Below are 25643 nucleotides of genomic sequence, written 5' to 3' on the forward strand. Positions count from 1 at the left end.
TAATGATAAAATAAAGTGAGCTCAGCATGATTTAGCGTTTTTTTTCCTTTTCTTTCTCTTTCTACCGAAAACTGGATGAGAAAAGTTTTCATTCTTGGGGTTTTGGTCTCAACTATTTTTGAAGGACAGTTTTGTTTACAGATGCTTCATATTTCATAGGGGCCTGACATAGCAAAGCATTTCAATGCCTCTATGCAATGCATGGCAGGCACCTATTGTTCTACACCTCAAAATAACTACCGCTTCCCATATGTATACATATATATATATATATATATATAAACATGCTGGATCTCTGCATGCGGGCTTTTACTTTTTTTTTCATTTTGAGTAACCATGGCGACGTAATTAGCGAAAGACGAGCCAAGTACAAATCAAAACAAATTCTAACTGACAGTTTTGTGTCAGACTCAAAACAGAGAGAGAATTTTGTCTCCCCCTATGGGTCTCACTCACACATGACAGTTTTCAGAGAGGATTAGTTACCATAGCAACAGAGCACTGAGGAGGGCAGATATGTGGAGAACTACAAAAATGGCAGAACACTCAGTTCCAACAGAGGAGGGCAGAGCTTCCAGAACTACAGAAACGCCACCATGGCAGAACACTTACTACAGACAACTGTATGTTTTATAGTATATTTACCACCAAGAGAGTGGTGTATGATAAGTAGCATTTCAAAAGAGCAGAAGAAGAAATCTTATGTTTTTTTTTAACAATAACAATATTTGTTGTTAATCGGTTGCTAAGAGATGAGCACGTCTTCTGGTAACCAAGGGCCATGAAGCAAACATCTGATTTCTGGTTTTGTAAAATTTACCAACTGTGAATTTCTTGTGTCTAAGCAGATAAGCAGTATTTCAAAATACCTGGTGTTTTATAAACAATAATTTATTTGGTAAGAGATGAACGTTTTTTTCTGGTAACGAACTGCCACGAAGTATAAATCAGATTTTTACTTTTGTGTTGAATGTCTCTTTTATAATCTATTTACCAAAAGAAAAAAGAAAATAAAAAATATTTTTTGCCAAATTCACCAACTGCACAGTTCTTAAGTAGATAAGCAGCATTTCAAAAGAGAAGAAATCTTATGTTTTTTGAACAATAACAATATTTATTAATCTGTTGCTAAGAGACTAGCCTGTCTTCTGGTAACAAAGTGCAACGTAGAAAACATCTGATTTTTACTTTTGCTAAAAGAAAAAATCAGAAGGCCGTGCATTAACATTAGCAGTAGCTACTGCCCACATTAGCAGTAGCCTATTCCCTAAAATAAGCTTTTTAGTTATTTTGTTTATTTATTAGCCATGTTTAACACACTGAATGGAAGAAGTCAATGTAAGACAACATGCTAGTTATACCCCACATGCCACTGGCAACATTTAGGCTAACATTAGCATTTTGGCTAATTTTAGCTTATACACTAATTTTAACATACTGAATGGAGTAAGGCCATGTTACTCAACATGCTTGTGACTTTCCACATGCTATTGAGTACATTGTAGCTTACTTTAGCATTGATGCTAATTTTTAGCTGGGTTCCAACGGACGGGCACACTTTGGCAGGCCCCGGTTAAATTTCTTTGTTTTCTTTGTTGTTTATTATTTTGGATTTTTTAAATATCTTCCAGGTTCAACTGTTAAATATTAATTAGAATAAAAAAATGTATTGATTTTTGAGAATGTGATCTTGCGTTTTTATGCCATTAGCGTTAGACCACTTGAAAATGATCTCAAAACAACAATATTATCGTTTATCGCAATAAATTCTGGGACAATTTATCTTCCAGCAAAATTTGTTATTGTGACAGGCCTAGGTCAGATTGTGTTTTTTTTCGTTTTCCTGCGTCGCTCTTGCGTTTTCATATTTTATTTCAATTATTTGTAAGGAACAAAGTATAAGAATGAACTCATTTAGTATTAGCTGAAGTGTTGATTAGTTAGAAGAGCTGTTATATTAGGATCTATTTTTATTTCTTGAATTATAATCAAAGTTTTAGACATCAGTTGGTATTCATGTATCCAAGTACAAGATACTTATTTAACTCGGGGTGATTCCCCGTCTTTCTGTTTCGCACACAGAGGTAGGCAGAAGTCTGCCATTTTAGGTTCTGTGTGGAGAAATTGATCCCGTTTTCCTCCTCCCCCTCAACCCCCCAACCAGGTTTTGTCCATAGAAAAGGCAGAGAGCACCAGCTCCCTTCCCAACCCGGTCATCGTGAGCATGCGGACCAAAAAGGCCTTCCAGCTGATAGACCTGCAGGACCGCGACGACCTGGTGGAGAGCATGAACTCCAGGCTGCGCTCGCTGCAGTGGAAACACTCCGTGTTTCGCAGCAGGAAGGGCAGCAGGAGGAGTGTGGTGAGAATGTCAGCAAAACCGTTTCACCATTCTGTGATTTACTTTTCCTTTAATTATTTCACGTCGGAGCTTTTCGGGTTGCGTTCCAAGCTAGACATCTGCTTCTCATCTTTGCTGCATTTCTGCTTCCTTGGGCGTTTATCTAAAAGTGCACACATCAGCAATACTTTGAGAGCATATAGATGTATTTAATGTAGCTTTCTGATCTGAGATTTTAATTGGAACACAGCAGTAGTAGTTAAAACCTGCTGAGAGGAAGAGGCCCTCATTATGGACTGCGTTAAACAGACCAACAAAGCCACTCTGACGTCAGCAGCAAACACACTTGACATTTGGAAGAGAAGCATGTGAAGTGGGATTCTTAGTTTTTGATTTAACGCTGTAAATTGTGCTTCTCTTGCTCAAATATGTACTTTCCCCATCAAAAAACACTTTTTTTTAATCTCAGATATTCTCTGCTCCCTCTCAAAAGTTTGTTCCTGTGCTCAGATTGTATAAATATATTTTGCTGCCATTTAATTCTTCTTCTCATGCTTTAATTTTCTTAGCGGGTATAAAATCTGAGATTTCACATCTCTATTTTTGCACTTGCAGATTGTCCCTGCTCCTTCTTGTAAAGTTGTAGATCTACCCGACAACAGTTGCAGAAAATAAAATGTGTGACTTTAGCATCACTCCCGACTTTGGGGCATTTGTGTTGTGTTCATGGAGAGATTCTCATGTGGCGAGAACAGAGCTTTTTTTGAGGTCCGAGCAGCAAGAAGAGCAGGATTTGAATATCAACAGAAGATATTTCTGCAAGAGGCCTTCAGTCTGAGTGCAGAAACGCAGTTCTGAGAGACAGCAGAGCATGTCTACCCATGGAAAGCATAGGAGGATAATATCTGAGAGCTGTTAACTTGAAAATATACAATCTAAGATTTTTCAAAGTAAAAGTGCTTGTATGTGTTACCCTGCTTTCTCTTTAAATTTGAGAATTGTCATTATGCAACAAAAGCCACGTTAACTAAGGATTCCACAAAATTGCACACAGAAGCAGACATGAAAGTTCAGACGGGCGTTTCGTAGGATGTGAAAGTGTTGGATGAATCAGCATCAGTGTTGAGATGCATTGTGCGGTTGAAGCAGGACTGTACTTGATAACAGGTTCACGAGAACAGACCGCAACGAGATTTTAGAAATATTGTAAAGTAAAAATTCCATCTTTTTTTTTTTTTTTTAAATCAAAAATTTTACAAATCTCAAATTATCTGCAAGCAGTGTAGAATAATTCAGTCCAGGTAAAAAAAAAAAAAAAAATCCATATGTGGCATATTGAAGCTGATTATTAGATGCTTGAATCCACCAAAATAAAAAAAGAAACAATAAAATGTTTCCACAGGAGTCCCACACGGTTGAGTACTCGGACCTCTTCTCTTTCCCATAAACTCCACATCATGTCACTTGACCACATCATCTGATCACATGCCTTCTCATACCATGGATACGCTGACAACATCCAGCGGCCAATTACATGAACATAAACTAGACAGACTTTGCTTTGGCAATTTTAATGCAATGTCTCACACTACCAGAGACTAAATTGGAAATTTCCTTGAGATGTCAAATACTAAGATACTTTTGTGATCACACAAAAAAAAGTTTTTGATACAGATGCAGGCGGCTCGTTAAGCTACAAATATATCTTCCATATTCTACTCTTGGACAAATTAATCAGAATGTTAATTCAAGATATCAGAAAAAGAAAAGCTGTCCAGATTAAAAAAATGTTTGAGACATCATTTTAGTTTTGCCTAATTTTTACTTTCAAGATATTTGCAATCTAATTTGCACAAGTCAAATTTGGTCTCCCATCTTAAAATAAGATGAGATTATAAATATTAAAAACATTTCACATGTTTTTAATATCGACGTTGTTAAAGATATCTTCAATTAGGATTATGACTTGTCAGAACAAAAATTAGCTTTTTGGTCAGTCATAATTTAGTTACTTGTCTGAAATGTTTGCTTCAGAAAGTCAGAAATTTATTGTAATTATCTTGAATTAATATCTGACATCACTTAAAGTAGCCAGAATTTAATTAGAGATATCTCGTATATTTCTAATAATTCATTGGTATTTTGTCCAATCAAAATATAGCTAGACATATTGTAATTAACTAGTATGTCTAGTCATAAAGTAATTCCAGAGATCGTGGTGAAGCCGATTTTATATTAAAATGAAGGGCCGTAGAGGTGCTGCCGTGTGATTGGCTGGCTCGTTATTCGGGTCTAACTGAACTCTACCTGATAAAGAACAACTTTGATTTTATATTTTTATATTTTATGACAGCTTTCTTGCAGTAAAGCTTCTGTTTAGATACGAGGAAGCGAACTGTTTTATGGAGATGTGACTTAGAATATTTAGAACGTTCTGCTTTTTCTCCGTTTCACATCAACACTTCCTGCCTGACTGCGAGGCAGCTGGTTTGCTCTTTATGACTGGCATTTCTTCAGCTTGGTTTGCTTTTATTTGCCTCTGTTAATTTAAAAATTGCGAACCTGTCGAAAACACCTGCTCTCTGAAATGAACGCGTGAAATTCAGTGGCGCCGACATAACTCCAACTTAGCATCTCAACTGCCTCCCTCAGTCCTCCCCCACGCCCTACTACACCTTCTACTACGACACTGGCGAGGAGGAGGTGGAGGAGCAGGTCCTCCGTAACACCGTCAACAGCGAAGCTCTCATGACGGCCTTCCACCAGAGCCGGCCAGGAGACAACGGCAACAAGGTGGGAGAAGAAGAAGAAAAATGCTTCTCTCTGCGATTCCTCTGCCCCCGTCCCTTAAATCAGTGTCTCTTAAAAACTCCCTTTGTTCGTAAGAGTGTTGGTTTGTTTCCGTCAGAGCATGGAGCTGGTGAAGGAGCGGCTGTGGGAGGAACATTTCACGGAGTTTGGCCGCGGCGTTCACATGTTTCGCACCGAGAAGATCCAGAAGCTGGTTGCTATGGGGATCCCAGAGTCGCTGCGAGGGGAGCTGTGGATGACGTTTTCTGGTAAGAGGGGGCTGGAGAAGAGCTGGAGGGACGGATGTGGACTTTAAAGGTTTAATGTTGATACACAGCACCCTCCAAAGGCTTTTACACATCTATTAAAATAAATGACGTTTTCATTTTTGTGGCATCTAGAGTGCCGACTGACAATTATTTTAGTAATAAGTTATTCTCACGATTATTCGCACGATTAATATGTTTAAATTTCTGCAGATCTTTTATTTAACCAAATAAACTAAACTAAATAAGTAATTCAATTCCTTTTTCAAATAAGAAAAATAAACATTTTATTGTCTAAAATGCTGGACTTTAGAGTTCTCTTGGTGAATTTGAACTGGGTGAAGCTAAAACTTTGCCTCACAAGGAGATTTGGGTAGAACATTTTTTTTTTCAGATAAATGTTATCTTAAAGGCAAAATGGGTATATTTTTTGTGCACTTTTGGATCGACTTCTGCTCTTTTTTGAGTCCATTCAATGCTTAATCAATTACTGACACTTTGCATGTGCTGCGTCACAGCTCGTTTATACCCCAGGAAAAAAGATGTACTGCAGCTTTAAGGTTCTTAGATGAAACTGAAACAATAACTCGTGGGTTAAGCCTACTCAAATTGCAAAATGTTCAGTACAACTGCAAAAAAAAAAGAAAAAAAAGCTGAATTTATTGCAAGAATTTTTTAAACACATCAACAGATGAGTCTGTGATGTGAGGAAGATTTTGAGGACACTGCACATGTTGGAAAAACATTTGACTGCAGAGTTTGAGCTCTTCAGTAAAGTTTTATGTCACTAAAACCATTTTATAACGAGTGGGTCTGCAGACAGAGAGAAGTGCAGATGGAGATGCGTTCCTGCCTTCACATCCTCTTCTTTCCTTCAGGTTTCTGAGCCGATGGCACTTGTCCAACTAGATCTGAAGTCCGCAGGTTCATTTTGGTCTGTGGTCACTTCCTGTGTTCAGTCACACTTCCTCGTTTTGAAACAGCCTCAGGCAGCAGTGGCCAGCTGGTTTAAAAAAACAAAAAACAAAACAAAAACAACCTGAAACTAAGTAGAAGATGTGCCTGTCAAGCAACATTTGAATATTTCCTCTTAGGAAGACCAAATCAAAATGTGCAAAGTGTTTTCAAGGAAGTTTTGTTTTCAAAATTGTAACTTTTAAAAAGTTAACTGAGGAACAGGCATCGAGCTTTCTGTAATTTTCCAAATGTGGGAATACTGATGTGCCCTGAGGCAGGTGAAGAGTCACAGTGTGATGTCACAGAAATCCGTCCTGTCCTGGTCCTCTGGCTCGCCTTATATGAAGCTGAAGTGGTGAACTCTCCGTTGTTTTTCAGTTCAGAAGCCAAAACATGCGTGTCAGAAACCCTCACCATATTTATCACTCACTTCCTTTGGCGTTGCAGTGAAGCTTGACTAAACCTCAGAGTAGTGAGAGTCGTTTTCTCGTCCGTTTTTGTGCAGATGCGTGCTCCGAGCTGGACTCCCACCAGGGCTACTACGCCGGCCTGGTGCAGAAGTCGATGGGCCACAGCAACCTGGCTACGGATGAGATCGAGCGCGACCTGCACCGTTCGCTGCCGGACCACCCGGCTTTCCAAAACCCCACCGGCATCGCCGCGCTCAGGCGAGTCCTCACCGCCTACGCTCACCGCAACCCAAAGATCGGATACTGTCAGGTAAAACATTTAGACTGAACAGTTCTTGAGCGTTCAGAGCTCAAGAACTGTTCTATTCGCCTCGAACCTTTTCAAAAGTTGATGCAACACACATCATTATATGGGCTTGAGATTTTATGTAATAAATACAAAGTATTTATTACATAAAATAATATAATTGTGGAGTGGAATTAAAAAAGGGTGTCCGCGCATGCTTGATAAAAGTTTACATTCATGTATCTAAAATTAAGGCCTTAAATGTCCTCACTTCACTAATTAAAATGTAAGTTGACCTTACACTCAAGTATCTAATACTAACGCCTCAAAACGTATTTAATTAAAATGTAAGTTGGCCTTAAATACATTAATTGGGTCTTAATTTTTGAGGTGGCAGGACTATTTAATCTCATATTCAATGTGTTTTTTTATTGTGAGGCTTTTCTGTTAGGCAAACTTTTGAGTCGCATGCAGAAATATTTATTGCGTTCTGTGACTCGAAGCTTTGGTGGCCACCGCTAACTAGCTGCTAATCTACTCCTGCTAGCTAGCTAGCTAGCCAGCTAGCTTGTTTTTTGTGGAAGTGTAAATTAGTTGGACGATGTTCATTTTTGCCACTGGCTCACTTCTGTTCCAAACCCATTCAAGGCTACATTCATTCTGCACAGAAAAACTTGGTACTTCTACTACGTAAAATATGCGATTGTCTATTGTACATTTCTGTTTTGATACAAGTCTTAAATGTCATTCAAAATTATCTTAACGGGTCTTAAAAAAGTCTTTTAATTTGAGTTGGTGAAGCCTGCAGAAAACCTGTAAAAGTAGAATTAGTTCAATTTTGTGTAATTTAATCTCAGCGTAAACACAATACAGTTACAGATGTTTGTTTTTTTTAGTATTTTTTATTTTATTTTTGGCAAACATGTTTTTCCTTCCTCTGCACCGTTTCGGGCTACCTTGAGTCTCTGTCACATTGAATCCAATTTCTTCCTCCAGCTTGTGAGTTTTGAGTAACTTCCTCTCCTCCTCCCATGTAGTCCATGAACATCCTCGCGTCCGTCCTGCTGCTGTACGCCAAAGAAGAAGAAGCTTTCTGGCTGCTGGTGGCCGTTTGTGAGAGGATGCTGCCCGACTACTTCAACCGCAGGGTCATCGGTAAACCATCACGCTCTCTGTCTTAAACTCCTAAAGCCTGACGCTGGAAGGTGTTGATTGTGTTGTGGTTTTATTTTCAAGCTCGCTCTTCTGAGACGCCAAAAACACGCAGAGAAGCTTATTTTTAGCCTTTAAACGAAGTGGCTTATTTCCTGTGTTTCACAGGCTGTTTATTTTTGACCTGCCAGGTGCTTTTTGAAGCAATTTCCGCTTCCTTCAAATGTCCAGAGGCTTCTTTCATCTTTAAAGCAGCAATGATTGCTTTCCGAGAATCCGGCTGTGCGGCGCAGGTTGGACGGGAAATAATAAGCGGGAGTCATTTTTATCCTGTTAGTTAAAAATGTCAGAGGGGGAAAAACAACAACAAGTTAATCTAAGTGATGAGCTGCCTGTGTAATTCATGAAGTGTGTATCACTGCCTCTAAACTGTGGAGCTAATGGGGGTAAAACACAGAATCTGGTACTGGACAGCCTGACAAACGCCACCGGTGTTGCACCGGATGCTGCCATCTAGTGGCCAGAATCGGAAAATAAGAAAAAGTTTCGTTTCTTAAATATTATAAAACTAGAACTTTTAATTTTTTATTTCGCTAAAATTTGTGTGGCTTTTTTTTTGTTGGTTATTTACAAATCCATTCATCAGAAAATGATCATGTTTATTTAAAAAAAAATGCCATAAAAACAAATGAGTAATTTATTTATTTTTTGTTTATTTTATTTGTTTACGGTTTAAAACAAACATGTCACATGTTGTGAACAAAATTTTGAATGCTTGACTGCTGTATCATTTCAAAGATATTATATAATTTTTGTAGTAATTTTCCCCCCCTATAATACCTAAAGATGTATAGATGGTTGGTAGATGTTTACGTTGAAGCAAAGTGACTTTTGAGAGAAGGCTAAATAATATTATTTTTAATCTGACTACTCTGTTTTATTCAAAAAATTTTCATTTTAAACTGTAAATTAAAGAAATAAGTAATAATTAATAAAATGAGTTAGCTTAAACCCTTTCCAGCTGCCAAAGTTAAAGAGGAATCACATTCACCATCTTGACTGACCAACTGTAGCAGCGGCATGCTTATTTATTTTAGTCACTTTTTGAAATCATTCACCCCTTCACCGATTCATTGTGAATGTCTTATCCATGTATATATAAGACGCCTTGACTCTGCCTTTGTGCCCCTACAGGAGCCCAGGTGGACCAGTCTGTGTTTGAGGAGCTGATCAGGGAGCGCCTACCGGAGCTGGCGGAGCAGGTCCCGGACCTGTCCACGCTCTCCTCCGTCTCCCTGTCCTGGTTCCTCACCCTCTTCCTCAGCGTCCTGCCCTTCCAAAGCGCCGTCTGCGTGGTGGACTGCTTCTTCTATCAGGGGATCAAATCCATCTTCCAGCTGGGCCTGGCCGTGCTGGACGCCAACGCCGCGCAGCTGTCCGCCTGCACCGACGACGGACAGGCGCTCATGATCCTCACCAGGTGGGTTAATGGTAAACCTCCGTCAGCTGAATGGATAAATCTGGGTTTCTTTATGGCAAGGCAAAAAGAAAAAAAAGGTTTTATGTTTGATTGAAGCTGTCGAGTGTGAACTCCCTCCTTCATCGTTTCCTCTGCAGTTTTCTTGATCAGGTCGGGAATGAGGAGTCGCCTTGTGTTTCCCCGCCGCCGCCGCCCGCCGCAGAGGAAAACAGCTGCAGCGACACCGATGCTCCCGCTGTGAGACACGCAAACATCACCGACCTCATCAGCGAGGCCTTGGGGGTGAGCGCAGAAAGAATATTGTACAAATCCATCGTGTTATTAAAGGGTTTTATCAGGGCTGATGGAGGCCCATCACCGATCTTTAAGAAACCAGACGCCTGATTCCGGCCGACACCATTTTGTCAGAGTTGCTAAAGGAAGGAAAAGATCTGATTTTCGTTTATCGCCCAACATTGAGAAAATCTGGGCAGATTTATTTTTGCACTTCTTTATTTCATACTTTCTTGTTCATATATTTTCTTTGAGTGCTTTGTGTTTCCTGACTTTTGTATTATTTTATTAAGGTGCACTGGTCTTTGAAAATCCTTACGTCGCAAATCCAAGTTTGGCCAACACAATTTTTTGTTTCGCCTGAAAAGTCGCTAAACGTAACGACAAACTAAGGGTAAAATTTATTTCTCTCGTTAGTGAGTTTCTAACCAAAACCTAAGGAAATCAGGGCTGATTTATTGGTGCTCACCTCTATGTTTTATTTTTGTTTTGTTCATACATTTTCTATTAGAAAGTTTCTGGTTTTTGTATTAGTCAATTTTCCCCCTGCATTAAATAGTTTTGACGTATTTCATGGCAGTGTAACATGTACCATGTTTATACAGTGAGATATCAGACATTTTCTTGGTGTAAAAGTTGTTTTGTTCACCATGAAACCATCTTTTCTCTTGACAGAAATTCAGACACCTGACGGTGCGGCACATCGAGCATCTTCGCTGCCTGCACAGAGTCCGGGTTCTGCAGGCCCACGAGGACACCATCAAGGAAAACACTGTGAGCTGCTGATCTTTTCTTTTGAGTGAACATAAACACATCTTTGTATCCGTCAGCCACATTCGTTGTGCTCTGTGTGTTGCTGTGTGTGTCGCCGTGTAGCTGCGCCTGGTGTCTCCGGACGTCTCCGTCTCTCCTGAGAATCTGTCCGACCTGTACGACCTCTTTAAGGTACTCTCTCGTTCCTCCTCGGGTTAAAGTATCTTCTGATCTTTTCTGAATGAGAAGAGCCATCTCCTCTGCTCCGCCCTGCAGACGGAGCACTTTATCACCCTGTACTGGGGCGACAGCAGCTCCGCGGCGGCGGCAGAAGCCGCGGCCTGGCAGCACGGCGACTCCGGTCACTCTTTCGTGGAGCGGCAGTATCGGCTGGACCGGCCGCAGTTCAAAAGCCTCTACGGGCTGCTGGCGCCGTGGCCGTCCGGGTCCAGCCAGCACACGGACACGCTCTCCAACCGCACCTTCACCCTGCTGGCCCCGGACCGGGACAACCTGGTCACCTTCAAGGAGTTCGCCAGCTGGCTGGGTGGGCGGCAGCGAGCGCTTCGGCTCTGTAGCTGATTGTTGGGAGACAAAACTGCCTTCCTGACCTTTTCCTTTTGTTCCAGACACAATGTACTGTGAGGAGCTGAATGAGAAAATAAGGCTCCTCTACCGCCTCCACATTCCTCCAGGTGATTATTAACGTGATGAAACAATGAGAGTTGCTGTCAGAGCTGTGAGTGATGATCTTGGCTCTTTGCATGCCTGCAGCTCTGACAGAGAGTGAGGATGAACCGTCCCTCAGGAGCCCCCTGCTGTCCACTAACAGGCCCCTCTACGTTAACAAAGAGACTCCAGGTTCACCAAAACACGCATTTCCCTCAAAGTCTCTTTAAACACCGTATACATTCTCTTACAAACCTGAGCTGATTACATGTGCTCTTGTAGTTTCAGAAAGTGAAGAAGAAGTGAAAGACTACCAGGAGCAGCTGAAGCAGATGCTGCAGGATTTGGTCAAGGAGAAGGAGAAAGACGCAGACAAGCCTCTGCCGCTGATGAATCAGGTGCTGAAAACGAGAGCTGCTTCCAGGGCATCTGAAGGTTCCATCATTTTAGACTTTTAAAGCCCTTTTTTAACGCTGGCCAACATGCCCCAGCAAGCCATGGCCTCGAGTCACAGAACGCAGTGAGGATGTTTCTGCGCGACTCAAAACTTTTGCCTTGCAGAAAAGTTCACAGAGAAAAAAGGAACTTGAAATTTAAGGCCTGTGACTAATGCATTAAAGGTCAACGTACATTTTTCGAATGAAATTAGGACATTTTAAAGCCTTACTGTAGACATGCAAATTTAAGACTTTTCAAGGATGTGCAGACAGCCTGTACTTCTGTTCCTTCGCTAACGTGGAAGCTAGTTGCTAGCAGAAATTGTAAAAGCATCACTACTTTGACATATTTTTACTCGAGTAAAAGTGAAAAGTATCTGTCTGAGAAATTACTTGAATAAGAGCAAAAAGGTAATTGTTAAAAAAAAAAAAAGCAGAAAAAGGCTTTTCAGTCATGTTAGTCTAGTAGTCATATCCAATCTACATACTGGAGGGGTTGGCAGTAAGTAATCTTCAGTTTTGCCTTTTATTTATTTATTTTTCATGATTGAAAATAAATATTTTATTTTCAATAAAATATTGAAAGTATCTTTGATCAGACTGATCAAAACATAAAGCATTTAATATTTAAAAAGTACATCATAATATGGAAAATATAAAGTTTTTGGAAATTTTGGTTTTTAAAAACCAAAATGAAAATTCACATGAATAGCAAAATTACAAACTAACAAAATCAGGCAAAAGGAAATTTTTTTTCAAAATCCATTTATTCCAATATAAAGCTGAAAGTTTTTGCTCATGAAAACTTCAAGAAAACATTAGTAAATTGAATGTATTGTAGTATTAAAATCTAACATCTGCTCGTTTCCCAGCGAGAGTTCATCCAGTTCTGCAAGACGCTCTACAGCATGTTCCACGGCGACCCGGGGGAGAACGACCTCTTCCAGGCCATCGCTACGGTGACCAGCCTCGTGCTGCAGATCGGCGAGGCCGGTCACCGCGAACAGACCAAAGCGCCGGAGGAGAAGCCGGCAAAACCCACGGCGTCGTCCGACGGGGCTCTGGCCGCCGACGACGAGTGGACGGTGAGCTACGCTCAGATCCTGGCCTCGCTGCTCACCGAGCAGGTGCTGGTGAACTTCTTCGAGAAGCCGGCCGACCTGACGGAAAAAGTCGCACGGGCCAAACAGAACCAGTACCAGCAGCGGGCGGGTTTGCTCACGCTGCAGAGAGGGACCAGGTGACTGTGTGAGGCAGCTGAATTGTCTGTGACCGATCCGATCAAGACGGAGGCCTTACCTGTAGCCTGAATCCCACAGGCTCGAGCCAGAATGCCCTCCAACTCCTCCGTGACGACGCCCGGCGAGGAAACGTTCAGGATTATCCCGTCACCACGCGCTAATCAGCCGCTCTCTACAACGTTTACACACTCTAATTACAGCATTAATTATTATACGTCCTTGATTACACCAACTCACCTGCCTTATCAGAACATTTTACCTGTCCACCTTATGCACTGAAGGGACAGATTTTACAAGCTTAAAAAAAAAAGGTTTGTTTTGCATTCATTTAGTGCTTCTGTTTCTGTCATAGGAAATGTTTTCAGATGCTCACTTTTTAATTAAAGACATTTTACAAATAATTTTCAGTTCTTTGCATTGAAGTTGAGAGACATTTGCCGGCCAGTTTATTAGGTCATTGATTCACCAAGGTGTGGGGTCATCCATGCAAATGTCCTCCTGCTCCACAGGGTTGCTCTGTTGGATTGAGATCTGCTGGCTGTGGATGGTTCAAGCAACAATTCCTATAAAATAAATGGTACAGAGCCAGAAAAAAAACTTTTCTGTCCTACATAATAGTACTGGGACTGCTGCAGGTGAATCAACTTAAAACAAAATAGATGCCCATAGATATCTCAAGTGGCTTCTAGGATATTTTTGTAATACCAGATATCAGGTGGAATCTACCAAAAAAAATCAACCTTCCATAACCATTCCAGGCCTCAAACCTAAATCAGAAAGTCTGTGGGATGAGCTGAACAGAGCAGAGGATAATTAAAGATGATCTAAACACATTGTGCAAAAATGGTCAAATAATTTCAAGTTTGGAAAATGTCATAAATTAGGGCAGGGGTTTTCCAAAGTCGGTCCTTGAAGGCCGGCATCCTGCATGTTTTAGTTCTCTCCCTGGTGGCAGTAACAACCTTCTCAGCATGTCAATGTTCTTCTTAGGCCTCTAAAGAGCCATCATTTGAGCCAGCTGCGAACTAAAACACGCAGGATGCCGGCCCTCCAAGACCGACTTTGGACACCCCTGAATTAGGGTGTAAACCTACTGGCAAAAGTTGTGTCTACAAATCATGAACAGGTTGGGCGCCAATACTTGTGGGGATTGATGAAAACAAATCTTAACCTTGGAATTGTCCCCACTGACTAATGCGCCAATAAAAGCCTTGATTTATTCATAAATTCAGATAAATTTGTGTTTTTTTTACATGTCTTTCCACTAATTCCAGTTATATAGTCAAGGATTTGTAGAGTGAAAACAGTGAAGTTGGTAAAACTACTATAGGACTTTTTTTTTTCTTAGTCAGCTATCAGTATCTGGTCACCAAATGTTTGGATGTAAATAAACAAAAGTGATGGATACAAAAGAAAAGGAGGCAGAATGTTGCAGGAGGTTGTGTGCTTTATTAACTACTGATTAAACGTAGAGGACGGCCTTCAGTCAGGACCCAAATAATCGGAAGAAACAAAACACACATAAAATGCTATCAGCCAGCCTTCATTTTAAAAGGAGGCTTAATTCATACAACTCTTTAGGAGTGGTTTGATCATGGAGGATGTGAATGGCACAACTAACTCCTATTCATTAAACTCATTCAGATCTTAGTCATTACTGGGTTTAGTCCAGAGTTCTCAGAAGGAAACGGCGGCCTGGACAAAAACGGTACATTAAATTACGGTATCAAATCGTTGAAATGTACAAAACAGTGGGGGTCAGGTTGTCTGCTAGCGAGTCGTGTTTCCCCGCAGCGGGGTCTTGGAACGATCTGAAACAGTCTGTCATCTATAATAGGCGTGTTGTGTGAAACCAGTGTTAAACGTCACGTCATGAAGCTTATGTCACATCCACAGGAAGCACGGCAACGGCGTGTGAGCGGCAACAGACCTAACGAGAAGCACAGCACAATTCAAATACTGTTGAAGAGCAACAAGACGGCGAAAAGCTACAGATTGCACTAAGCCACGGCTGGGAAGGCGGGAAGACCGGTCAGCTTGCCCTGTGGATGGGTCTCGCCCACTCTGGAGGGACGATGGGCGGGCTTTGTCTCTTAGATGGCTTCCACGTAGTTGGCAGGCAGCATGCCGGTCTTGCCGGTGCGCTGCACGGTGCCGTACATCCAGCCCTCGTCGATGGACTGCACGTTGACGATGACGTCGCCGTCTTTGAACGACACCTCGTCGCTGTCGGCCGCCATGTAGTCGTACATGGCGCGCGCGGTTTTCTGAAGGAAGCAAAGAGACGGAGGGGTTTGAGAAGAGTCTGATGTCGGGAGTTTTTTACGTTCAGAACCGAGGAAGATTTTTTTTGGATGACGGTCTTCGAGGGCCTACAACAGAAATCCTGTATGTAGTTTGATTTAAAAGCTCACATGTAGGCATCAAAGGCCTGAACGTCTTCATATTTGACTTTTAGGAATAGATTCAAACTTTTTTCAGGGTGGACTGATTATATTATATTATATTCAGCGTCAACGATTGGCAGTAGGAATTAGGGAACTAAATTCCCTAATCCCTACTGCCAAAATGATTGATTTCAGCACTAGTTGATGATTTTTGAAATAATTGTCAACTAATTTAGTAATCGATTAATCGTTTGCAGATTCAAAAATGTGTCTTTTATTGGACAAATTAAGCAAAAACTGTTGAAAAATATATACATTTAGCAATTACAATGAAAAAAAAAGTTGTCTGTAAAATATGTTCAACCCAAAACTCAACTGGACTAAATTCACCCGGTTCAAATTACTGTCTACAAAGAAGTTTGCTCTTCTTAGTCAGTTAATCCAAAATATAGTCAACAGATCAGCCTTCCACTGTACTGATGCTAACTCAAGGATACATGTTGATGTTCGAAGTAAATTTCGATCTGATTAATCGTCAGAATAAACGATGGATTGATCGATACCTAGAATAATTTAAACGTATTTAATTCTTATTCTTTAAAAATCACTGCAAATGTATATTTTAATATCATTCCACCATGAAAAAGTCAAACAAATCCTTAAATGAACACAGCATTAATGCCCATGTGTTCATGTAAACATGTGAGCTGAACTTATTCCTCCTGAAGTGTCTCTGGTGTTTCCAGCGGACGGTGAAGCGTGAGGTGACTGTGTCCTACTGACCCCAGTGGTGGACGGGTGTGAGGGGACGGAGGAGACGGTGGTCTGCTGGGTGGCCACGGACGATGACCTCTGCTGCACCTCCACAGTCCTGGTCTGCTGGTAGCCTGCAGACATCCGACAAACGGCCGGGTAAGGGACATTCGCGGCACGAATAAAGCTCAGAACCGAAAAGGGCTAAAGTGTCTCATTTGATTGTGACCTGTGGAGCTGGCCATGAAGCCGTTGCTGTAGAGAGACAGGTGGTGGTCGACGTCCTGCGACACCTCGGACTTCTCGTCGGCCATGCCGCTCAGGGCGCTGGTGGAGCGGGAGTGCTCCTTGCTGCGGCGCTGCGCTTGCACTGTCGGGTCGGAGCGAACCAGGTCAGAGTGGGAGAAACGAACAGGACGTTTGAAGCACACGTTTAGACAAAACAGCAAACTATTCACTACTGAACTTTTACATTCGTTTGTATTTATGTTTGTTTTACAAGGAAAGACCGACTTCAGGAAAATTTAGTAAGAGACACTTTAAATTACCGTATTTTTCGGACTATAAGCCGCTACGTTTTTCCCAGGCTTTGAACCAGGCGGTTTATAGCCCAGTGTGGCTTATATATGAACGTTTACAGTTTTAAAAAAACAAACAAAAAAAACAAAACTTTGTAGATGCGGCTTACAGTGAGGTGTGCTCTATAGTCCGGAAAATACGGTAGATATTTTTTAGGGTTCCTATTTTTATTAGTTTTACTTTTCCACTTTTCTAGACTTAGCTATTTAGAGATGATTTTTTTTTTTTGTATTTCATTAAGAAATATAAAATAAAAAAGTTCACTATATATTTGATGTTCCTAAAAGTGGGGATGCTTTTATGGAACATTGAAAAAAATAGAAAACAAACAAAAGAGCAAATCAATAAAAAAAGGAAAGGAAGGTCGCAAAGAAGGAGAGAAAAAATGCAAAGACAAAAGAGGAAAGAATGAAAAATAAAAAGTGATCAAAGGAAAGACATAAAATAGAAGGAAAATTAAAGGGCACAGAATAGAAGATATTAAGGACAAGAGGAGAGAAATAAAAAGGACAAACACCAAGCAAACATCAAGAAAGGAAGGACACAGTGAAGGAAATATGGTAAGGAGGGAGGAAAAAATGATGGAGAGGAAGAAAAAACAGAAATAGAAAAGACACAGTAAGACACAAGGAAGAAGCGAAAGTAAACGAGGGCACAAAGCAAAAAAAACAACTAGAAATGAAGGAAGGTTTGAGAGCAGGAAGAGAGAAACAATGAAGTATACAAGAAAGAAAGGAAAGGAAGAAATAAAAACAAAAGGGGTAAGGAAAGGCAACATGGAAAAAAAAAAAAAAAAATTCACACTCTTCTTTTTGCATATCTGGAAAATCACTAATACAAATCAATTTCATACTTTGTATTGTATTATTCCTGTTTACTAAATTAAACCTTCGTCTTTTATCGATGAACCAGTTTAAAAAGTTTTCCTCTCTGGATGCGAACCTCACCTGACATCATGTGCAGACTCCTGGACTGGATGTTGTCCTCTGCTGGGTCGTAGTCGAACACGGAGCCGGGGTTGGTGCGCCACACCCGCAGATCTACACACACACACACACACACACCCACACACACGCACACACACACGCACACACACGCACCCACACACACGCACACGCACCCACACACACCCACACACACCCACACACACACGCACACCCCCACGCACACACACACACACATACAACTATTAGAGCCAACACAGAACTGACAGGAAGTGGTTCTATTTCTGCTCACTAGTTTGTCACAGAGAGGGTAAAAAAAAAAGAAACCTGCTTATTTGACACCAAGAATAGAAGTTAATCCATTTTCACAAAGCAAATAGAAACTGCTCAGTAAACCTAGGGACCTAGAGACAATCCAAAAGTTTACGTTAGCTTATTAGCTGTAAATATTTACTGCTGACGTCTAAATCATCTCCATCCTGGTGTTGAGCTGCCCGTACCGGTGATTGTCTCCTGGTCGTGCTCCATGGCGCGTCTCCTCTCCATCTCCACCACGCGCCGCTGGATGCCACGGTAACTGATGTCGCTGAAGTCCTGCGTGTTCTTCTTGACGCGCTCCGTCACGGGGTCAGAGGTCGTGGGGGTGAAGCTGCCTTTGCTCTTCTCAAAGTCCTCGTGGTATTTTACCTGCAGGAGTCAAATCAAAGTTATTTGCGACTGAAGCATTTTGTTTTATGGTCCTAAAGCTTCAAACCTAAATTTATTCTATGATTTTATTTTATTTTTTTGTAGTAGACCAACACAAAGTCGTTAATAATCATAAAGTGGAAGGAAAAAGATTTACTTTATTTACAAATAAAAATCTGAAAGGTCACTCCAGATGAGACCAGTGTTAAACGCTTTGCGTGGTGGGAAAACTAAAACTGCGCATTACCTTGAACACACCACACCCACAAGGTCAGAGATGGTGGTGGCAGCATCATGCTGTAAAGCCCCAGCATGAGCTGTATTGGAATAGTTAAGACTGGTTCTATTTCATCCCTACTGACTGCCAGAGGGCGGTGCTCAAAGCACTGAATGTTCCCTTCATGCATGCGCCGTTCGAGCAATAATAACAACAGAGTCACACCTGTGACACATCGGATGATCAATCAGAGGCTATATAGCATGAGATCATCTGAGGCTCCTCTTTTCTTCTTGCGTGCGGTTCGCTTTGTATGGCACCGGCCTTTTGGATTTCTGGATCTTTTCACCGTCGTTGAACGCCCGACTGCCTGTTGGCCGGAGTAGCGGTGTATCGCCCTCCTAGGGCTGCGACGGATCTTCGTTACATATAACCACTGTGTTTGTACACATGTTGAAGCTTAGCTAACGGCGTTAGCCTTTCTGAGTTTGATGTTTCGGTTTAATTGGTGACGGCAGCGTCTCTCCCCCTCTCCCAATTTTAGCCAACCTTATAAGTGGTTTGTTATTACTTTGATTGGTGATGGGAACCTTTTTTGCCCCCTCTCCCAGTTTTATTTGGATTTTTGTCCTGTCCGGACGTTGCTGACGGCGTCAGCCCCCTTTTTTTCTTTGTTTGCTGCTTTAATTGGTGATGGCAGCGTTTTCGTCCCCTCTCCCAATTTTAGCAAGCCTCCTGTTCGGAGTTCTGGTTTGGGCCACGTGTTGCCCCTCCATGTTTCTTTAATTGGTGACAGCAGCGTTTTTGCCCCCTCTCCCAGTTTTGTTTATTCGTCCTTTATTCTGGACATAGCTGACGGTGTCAGCCCCTTTGTTGCTATTTTATTGATTGGTGACAGTAGCGTTCTCAGCCCCCTCTCCCAATCGTAGTCTGCTCTGTCTGCCTGTGGTGGGGCTCGTTTCAGTTTAGGACATGAATAGCTCCCACTGTTGTGCGGATTGCGGGGCTGTGCTTCAGGCCGATGATGGTCACCACCTGTGCCCTGCCTGCCTCGGGTATGATCACCTGGTTGAGGCCCTGTCAGACAATCCTTGCATGAACTGCAGCTACATGCCCCATGCAGTGAAAGTGGCTCGACTGGCCCAGTTACACCCCGAGTGTGGAAATGACCTTCCACCTTCTGGGCAGGTGGCCACTCCTAGGCGCTCTAAAGGCAGGACTGAGGCCACAACCTTTGTGGCTCCTCCTAAGAAGAGGCGAGCTAAGTCTGATCAGGGTCTTTCCACAACGGTTGAGCGATTGTCTGCTGAGTTGGCAGAGATGAAATCCCTTCTTCAGGCACCTCAGGTGGATGCTCCCATGACTGTATTCTCTTCCCCACCTATGCCAGAGTTAGCTGTGGAGGACGATGTGCCGTCTTTGGCTGCCTCTGCCTCTCACTTTGGGAATGAGGAGGAGGAGGCACAGACGTCTCGCCCTTCGGAGACTGACTCACGCTCTTCGTCTGTCTTCATGCCCTGAGTCCATGGGGGTGGTAGTGTGTCGCAGAGAAGTGGTCACGACAGATGCCAGCTCCATGGGATGGGGTGCTGCATGGCAACACAGGACGGTTCAGGGCCGCTGGTGTCTACTGAATCGCTCCAAGCATATAAATGTGCTGGAGTTGCATACTGTACATTTGGCTCTCAGGCACTTTTTGCCCCACCTGGAGGGGAGATATGTCCTGATTTGGTCAGACAACACCTCTGTTGTCTACCACATCAACCACCAAGTCATGCTATATAGCCTCTGATTGATCATCCGATATGTCACAGGTGTGACTTTGTTGGTATTATTGCTCAAACGGCACATTCAGTGCTTTCAGCATCGCCCTCTGGCGGTCAGTAGGGATTCATAGAACCGTCGTTACATACGTAACTTTCGATTTATTTGGTGAAAACGGCCCAGTCAAAGACCAAACTGGAAATCTGTAGCAGAACTAGAACACTGATTTCCCATCCAGTCTGCTGGAGCTTGTGTAAGAAGATAAAGAAATGTTCAGATTAACTTACTTTTAAATCTAATCAGTTTTTTAAAAATGAAATTATATTCTGAAAACACCAAAAAAAACAAATGTAAAAAAAATGTAGTGGACTGGATGAGTGGAGCTGCAATAAATGATGTTTATACGTTCAGATCTTACTTCCTGTTCAGGGTCTGGTTTCCTGTTAGCACTAATCTATTCTGTGTGCATTTATTCATGAGAATGAAGTAAATATCTGGGACTAATCAGTCAGTCGGCTCCATCACCGAACAGCTGATTCTACTCAATAAAAAATACGGAGAACAAATACAAAGATCTTACTCCGGAGATGATGCGCTGCGTCTCCCTGACGCGCCTCATCTCGGGCGTGTCCAGAACGAAGGCGGCCTTGCCCTGCACCTGCCGGCGGAAGCTGTCTGAGTACAGCACCTGGAGGAGGACGAGCACAGCGGGCGAAGGTCAGGAATCCCGACTCCGTGAACGCATCGCGAGCAAACACACAAAAGTCAGAGGATTACTGACTTCAAGAAATCAGACAAATGAATTAGCGAGGGAGATTTCTCTTTTCTTTTTTATTATTATTATTATTAGGAGATGAAGAGTTAGAAAAAAAAAACAGAGTTATGCTTCAATCTTCGGAGCAGGGACATAAAAAAAGATGAAACAGAGCAGTCTGGAGGACAAAAGAGGTTATGGATTAAACGTATTCGGAGAAAAGTGCAGTCGGGATAATTAATGAGATTAACTAAAGCAAAAAGGGTAAAGGGAGGTCGGCTCGGTTAGGAAAAGGTTAAAGGGTTTTCTCAGAGAGGGGTTCTGGAAGGTACCGAGCTAATGTTTTCCTGGTTCCTTTTGACCCGCTCCATCTCAGGAGTAAAGACCACAGGCGTTCCCTTGGCAGAACTGTCCTTATACAACACCTACAGGACAAGAAGCACATCAGAAAACTCTTAACACCCACTGGAGCTCACAGATTTGGTCTCTTCGAACTCGTTACGAGAGAGAAAACAAGAACGCTTCTGAGGAGGATGTCTGCTGTTGGAATAATAATAATAATAATAATAATAAAAAACAGACAATCAATAAGATTTTAGATTTCCATTTTGCTGGAATGTTAAAAGTAGTTCATGGAGAAAAAAGCTTAGCTGCAGGTTAGAAAATATTGTATTAAAAAAGGCCAAAGAGGCAGGAATGATGTAGAAGATTAAAGGATAAAAAGCAGCGGTGTCAAACTCAGTTTGGTTTTGGGCCAAATCAAGATCATGAATGCTCTTAAAGGGCCGGTTGTGACAGACTGTATTGATAAAAGCTGATCACAAACTGCTAAAATATCAATGAATTCTTAAAATTAAATATTATTATTGAACATCTTTTCAGTCCCTCCAGGATTTCACGATTCTTTTTGTGATTTTTAAAAAATAAAACTCAGTGTTTGTGGCACTAATATGGAAATATTTGCGCCAGTAAATATTTGACAGTAAATGTGACTTTTTATTACTGTATGGACTATAATGTGACTAAAATATAGATCATGGACTATAATCTGATATCAATTAAGGCTGAGGCAGCTGCTTAGTACAAGTAAGAAAGTTTTTGTCAATGTCTGAGAAAAATCTGTGATAAACTTCCAATTTTAATTTTAAAAAAGTGCTGGGATTTGTTGATTTTGCGTGAATTTCCACAAGAATTCTCAAACAACTGGAGGGATTGATTTATATAATTTGGCAGTAAACGGATAAAAACTGCACTGATTTGATTGATAACATAATATTTAAGCACACTTGTTATTTAGTCTAGAATCCATAGGGCCACATAAAAAGTTATGGCCCACAGGCCTCGAGTTTGACACACGTGATACAAAGGAACAGGAGAGAGAAAGATGGAAATTACAGCAAAATGAGGTAATTTAGGAGCTCAAGAATCTGCAGACTGAGCCTTAAATAAAGATGGATGCAATGAGGTGGAGGGGAGAGGAGTCATGATGGAAACTACTGTCTACGCTCAAAAGGTTAGGAGCACACGGGGGGTCGGCTTCGGTCCACTACCGAGCTGATGTGCCTCTGGGTTTCTCTGACCCGCTTCACCTCGGGCAGGTCCGGTATGGCCGTGCCTCGACCCACAGAGTCCTTGTATTTTATCTGGCAGACAAATATTGAAGGATTGTATGCAGGGACAGAAGAAAAACACAAAAAAATGACAAAGAAAAACCCCAACAACACACCCACAGAAGATCAACAACGGACAATGAAGCAGAGACGGACAAACAGACACAGCAAAAATTTAAAAAAAAATAGTAATGATAAGAAGGATGTTGCAAATATCTGTTCCTGAGAAACGAAGGAAGCATTTCATGTTAGAGGAATGGTTTAGCGCATTCCGGGTGTTTCCGTGTTACAGTCGCAGTCAGAAGTATCCATACACTATTCGTTGAAACGAAAGCCATATCAATCCATACCTTTCCAATAAAAGCATCAATTAATTAAAAAAAATAAAACCTGGGGAATTAAATGGGTAAACTGTGTACAACTTTGGCGATTTTTCAAAACAAGAACTAGAGGATAAAGTTGGAGTTTATTGTAGATTTTTCTCTTAATCACTCTGGCTAAAATGACACAGGCTCAAAAGTATACAGATCTGGTTAGTAACTAGTTAAGAATTACTCAGTTTTATTTATTTCAGTAATGTTTTGGGAAAAAATGTACTTTCAGAAGTAGCTGTAATCCTCTGTACTTGTTACTTTTACTTTGGTAATAAATTTGTACACATTTTTTCTTTTTCATTTTGGTTTCTAAAATACCAGATGTTGGAAATAACTTTTATACATTTTAATCTGTCTGATGGCATCATTTTCAAGTACTGAATTTGACCAGACTCTTACTAGAGTAACTTCTTGGACGGCTACTTTTTACTTTTACTTGAATACAATTTTTGGGTACTTTATCCACTTCTGATATCTGGCTAAATATTTTTAAGCAAGTTTCTGAAATAATTGGATATTTGTCCACTAAGCGAATTAGAAATATCAGATTTCATGTTAAACTGTCTAGCATCCTGGCACAGACCTTGTTTGAAGTGTAAGGGAATTTTAGCCTCATTTATCCATTTCAAAGATGTTTCAATGTGAGTTTTGGGGTCATTGTCGTCTTGGAAACTCGTGTGTCCAAGTTTGAAGAGTCTAGCTGTTGACTTAAGGTTAAACTGAGGAATTTATTGGTTTTTAAACAACAATCACTTTGGATGTAGGTTGGACAATCATCTGAATCTGTTCAAAAGACTCAAATGCAGGATTTAAACTGCAGCAGTCACAGGACATCAGTGATTAGTTTATGTAAACTTGCGGGTATCAGAGGGTTTGATGAGTCGGTTCTCGATGTCTAGATGACCAGAGGAGATTCAGGAGGAGAGTTGTTACTGGTAAGGTGTTCGGGGGGGACGAGGGGATGAAGAGTGAGGCAGGTGGGCAGACGGATGAAGGGAAGCTAGCGGGTCGGGTTCTGTAAGGTACCGTGCTAATGTTCTGCTGATTGCGTTTGACTCTCTCCATCTCTGGCGTCTCCGGAACAGACGTGCCCTGTCCCACTCCTTCTTTGTAACGATGCTTTGAACGACACAGCACAGGAACAGTCACAAACGGCGGCGACGCAACCCGGCGGGAGGTTAGTGTTCAGATCGGGAGGAGAGGAAGAACATCAAAAACCAGACGAGAAAATAACGGGGGGGGAATTTTGTTTTAAAATTGTTTGAAATAATTTCTGGTAGGAAAAGAAGGAATGATATATGAAAAATAGTTAGGATGGAGGAGGAAAAATCAACTCTAGAAAGTAAAAATGATTTTTTTTTTTTTTTTTTTTTTGTGAGGGATGACAATCAGGAGGAGGGTCACTGCAGTGGGTTTCCTCTACCAGACTGATATTCTTCTGGGTTTCTCGAGCCCGCTTCACCTCGGGCAGGTCTGGTATGGTTGTGCCTTGACCCACAGACTCCTTGTACTGTATCTGCCCATTGCAAACGTCACAAAGGTACATCGTGAGATAGCATCTTACATCCATCCACACTCATTCTTGTTCAAACACAATAACTGTGGATAACGAAAAACGGTTAAATGACTGACTTTCCACCTGACGTTAATGTATTTAGTAGGAACGCCACCAAAGTTCCTGCAGGTGATGAAAATGTTAATTCATGGGTACAAATTATGTAATAGTTGAGTCCCTGCCACAAAGTCTAAGTGACAGCCACATTTATCAGCACTTCTGGTAAAAATGTGTTGTTTCTAAATGAACTTGTATTTTATTGCATTATTTGAGGTGTAAAAGCTCTGCATCTTTATCGTTATTTTCACCGTTTCTCAGTTTCTGCAAATAAATACAAAATCTTTGCTTGGAATTTTGGAGACATGTTGTCTGTAGTTCACAGAATAAAAGAACAAAATGAATTTTACTCAAACATAGACCTATAAAGAGTAAAATCAGAGAAACTGATCATTTTAAGTGCTCTCTTAATTTGTTCCAGAGCTCTATGTTAATGGATTTATACCCCACCTTGATCAACTTAAATTAAAAACTATATAATAAAATCATGCTTCAGTTACATTTATGTTAAAGATATTATTAAATGTACCCCAATATTTCTGGGGTACATTTAACATTTTAGGTAAAAATAAACCTTTTCTGAATATATTTATCACACAGTATAAACTGTAAATGAAAGTTAAGATTTTTTTTTTTAAATTGTTGAGATTAAAGTGCTGCAGCAATAAAATAAACACTTAAATCCTTTTTCTTTTTTTTTACCAGGGTTACCAGTAAATGTGGCAGGTGCTGTACATCCTTGTTAAAATAAATAAGGAACCCGACATAATTCAAAGCAATCTGTCCAGTTCCTCAGCGATTACCCCAGAAACTTTCCACAGAATGGCCAAAACCATGCCAGTAAAAATTATAGGCTGGTACAACTAGAAGAAAAAAGTGTGGCTATCAGTCTATTCAAACTTATGGC

The 25643-nt window shown here is 41.2% G+C and overlaps 2 protein-coding genes across 28 annotated transcripts in view; one reads left to right on the top strand and one right to left on the bottom strand.

The window, feature by feature from the left end:
* Positions 1–13365, top strand: part of tbc1d8 (TBC1 domain family member 8) — a 28890-nt gene extending 15525 nt beyond the window's left edge. The window contains exons 7-20 of the mRNA XM_032567927.1: positions 2165–2362; positions 4994–5134; positions 5250–5400; positions 6860–7074; positions 8088–8205; positions 9397–9682; positions 9820–9964; positions 10631–10729; positions 10832–10900; positions 10985–11255; positions 11338–11403; positions 11483–11569; positions 11660–11775; positions 12687–13365. Of these exons, the coding sequence (XP_032423818.1) occupies positions 2165–2362; positions 4994–5134; positions 5250–5400; positions 6860–7074; positions 8088–8205; positions 9397–9682; positions 9820–9964; positions 10631–10729; positions 10832–10900; positions 10985–11255; positions 11338–11403; positions 11483–11569; positions 11660–11775; positions 12687–13058 (2334 nt within the window). The 3' untranslated portion in view covers positions 13059–13365. The remainder of the gene's footprint in view (positions 1–2164; positions 2363–4993; positions 5135–5249; positions 5401–6859; positions 7075–8087; positions 8206–9396; positions 9683–9819; positions 9965–10630; positions 10730–10831; positions 10901–10984; positions 11256–11337; positions 11404–11482; positions 11570–11659; positions 11776–12686) is intronic.
* A 1117-nt stretch (positions 13366–14482) lies between these two features.
* The window catches only part of neb (nebulin), a 70045-nt gene continuing 58884 nt past the window's right edge, over positions 14483–25643 (bottom strand). For 18 of the 27 annotated variants that reach the window (XM_032567900.1, XM_032567925.1, XM_032567921.1 and 15 more), the window contains 10 exons: positions 24548–24640; positions 24151–24243; positions 22691–22783; positions 21473–21565; positions 20967–21074; positions 18219–18405; positions 17722–17814; positions 16425–16565; positions 16226–16329; positions 15149–15322 (listed from right to left, as the gene is read on the bottom strand). In XM_032567900.1, coding sequence (XP_032423791.1) covers positions 15149–15322; positions 16226–16329; positions 16425–16565; positions 17722–17814; positions 18219–18405; positions 20967–21074; positions 21473–21565; positions 22691–22783; positions 24151–24243; positions 24548–24640 — 1179 coding nt within the window. Of the gene's footprint in view, positions 15323–16225; positions 16330–16424; positions 16566–17721; positions 17815–18218; positions 18406–20966; positions 21075–21472; positions 21566–22690; positions 22784–24150; positions 24244–24547; positions 24641–25643 lie in introns of all 27 variants that reach the window. The other 9 variants (XM_032567912.1, XM_032567907.1, XM_032567904.1 and 6 more) reach the window with 5 other exon arrangements.

This window comes from Xiphophorus hellerii, chromosome 7 (genome assembly GCF_003331165.1).
Source record: "Xiphophorus hellerii strain 12219 chromosome 7, Xiphophorus_hellerii-4.1, whole genome shotgun sequence".
NCBI lineage: Eukaryota > Metazoa > Chordata > Actinopteri > Cyprinodontiformes > Poeciliidae > Xiphophorus > Xiphophorus hellerii.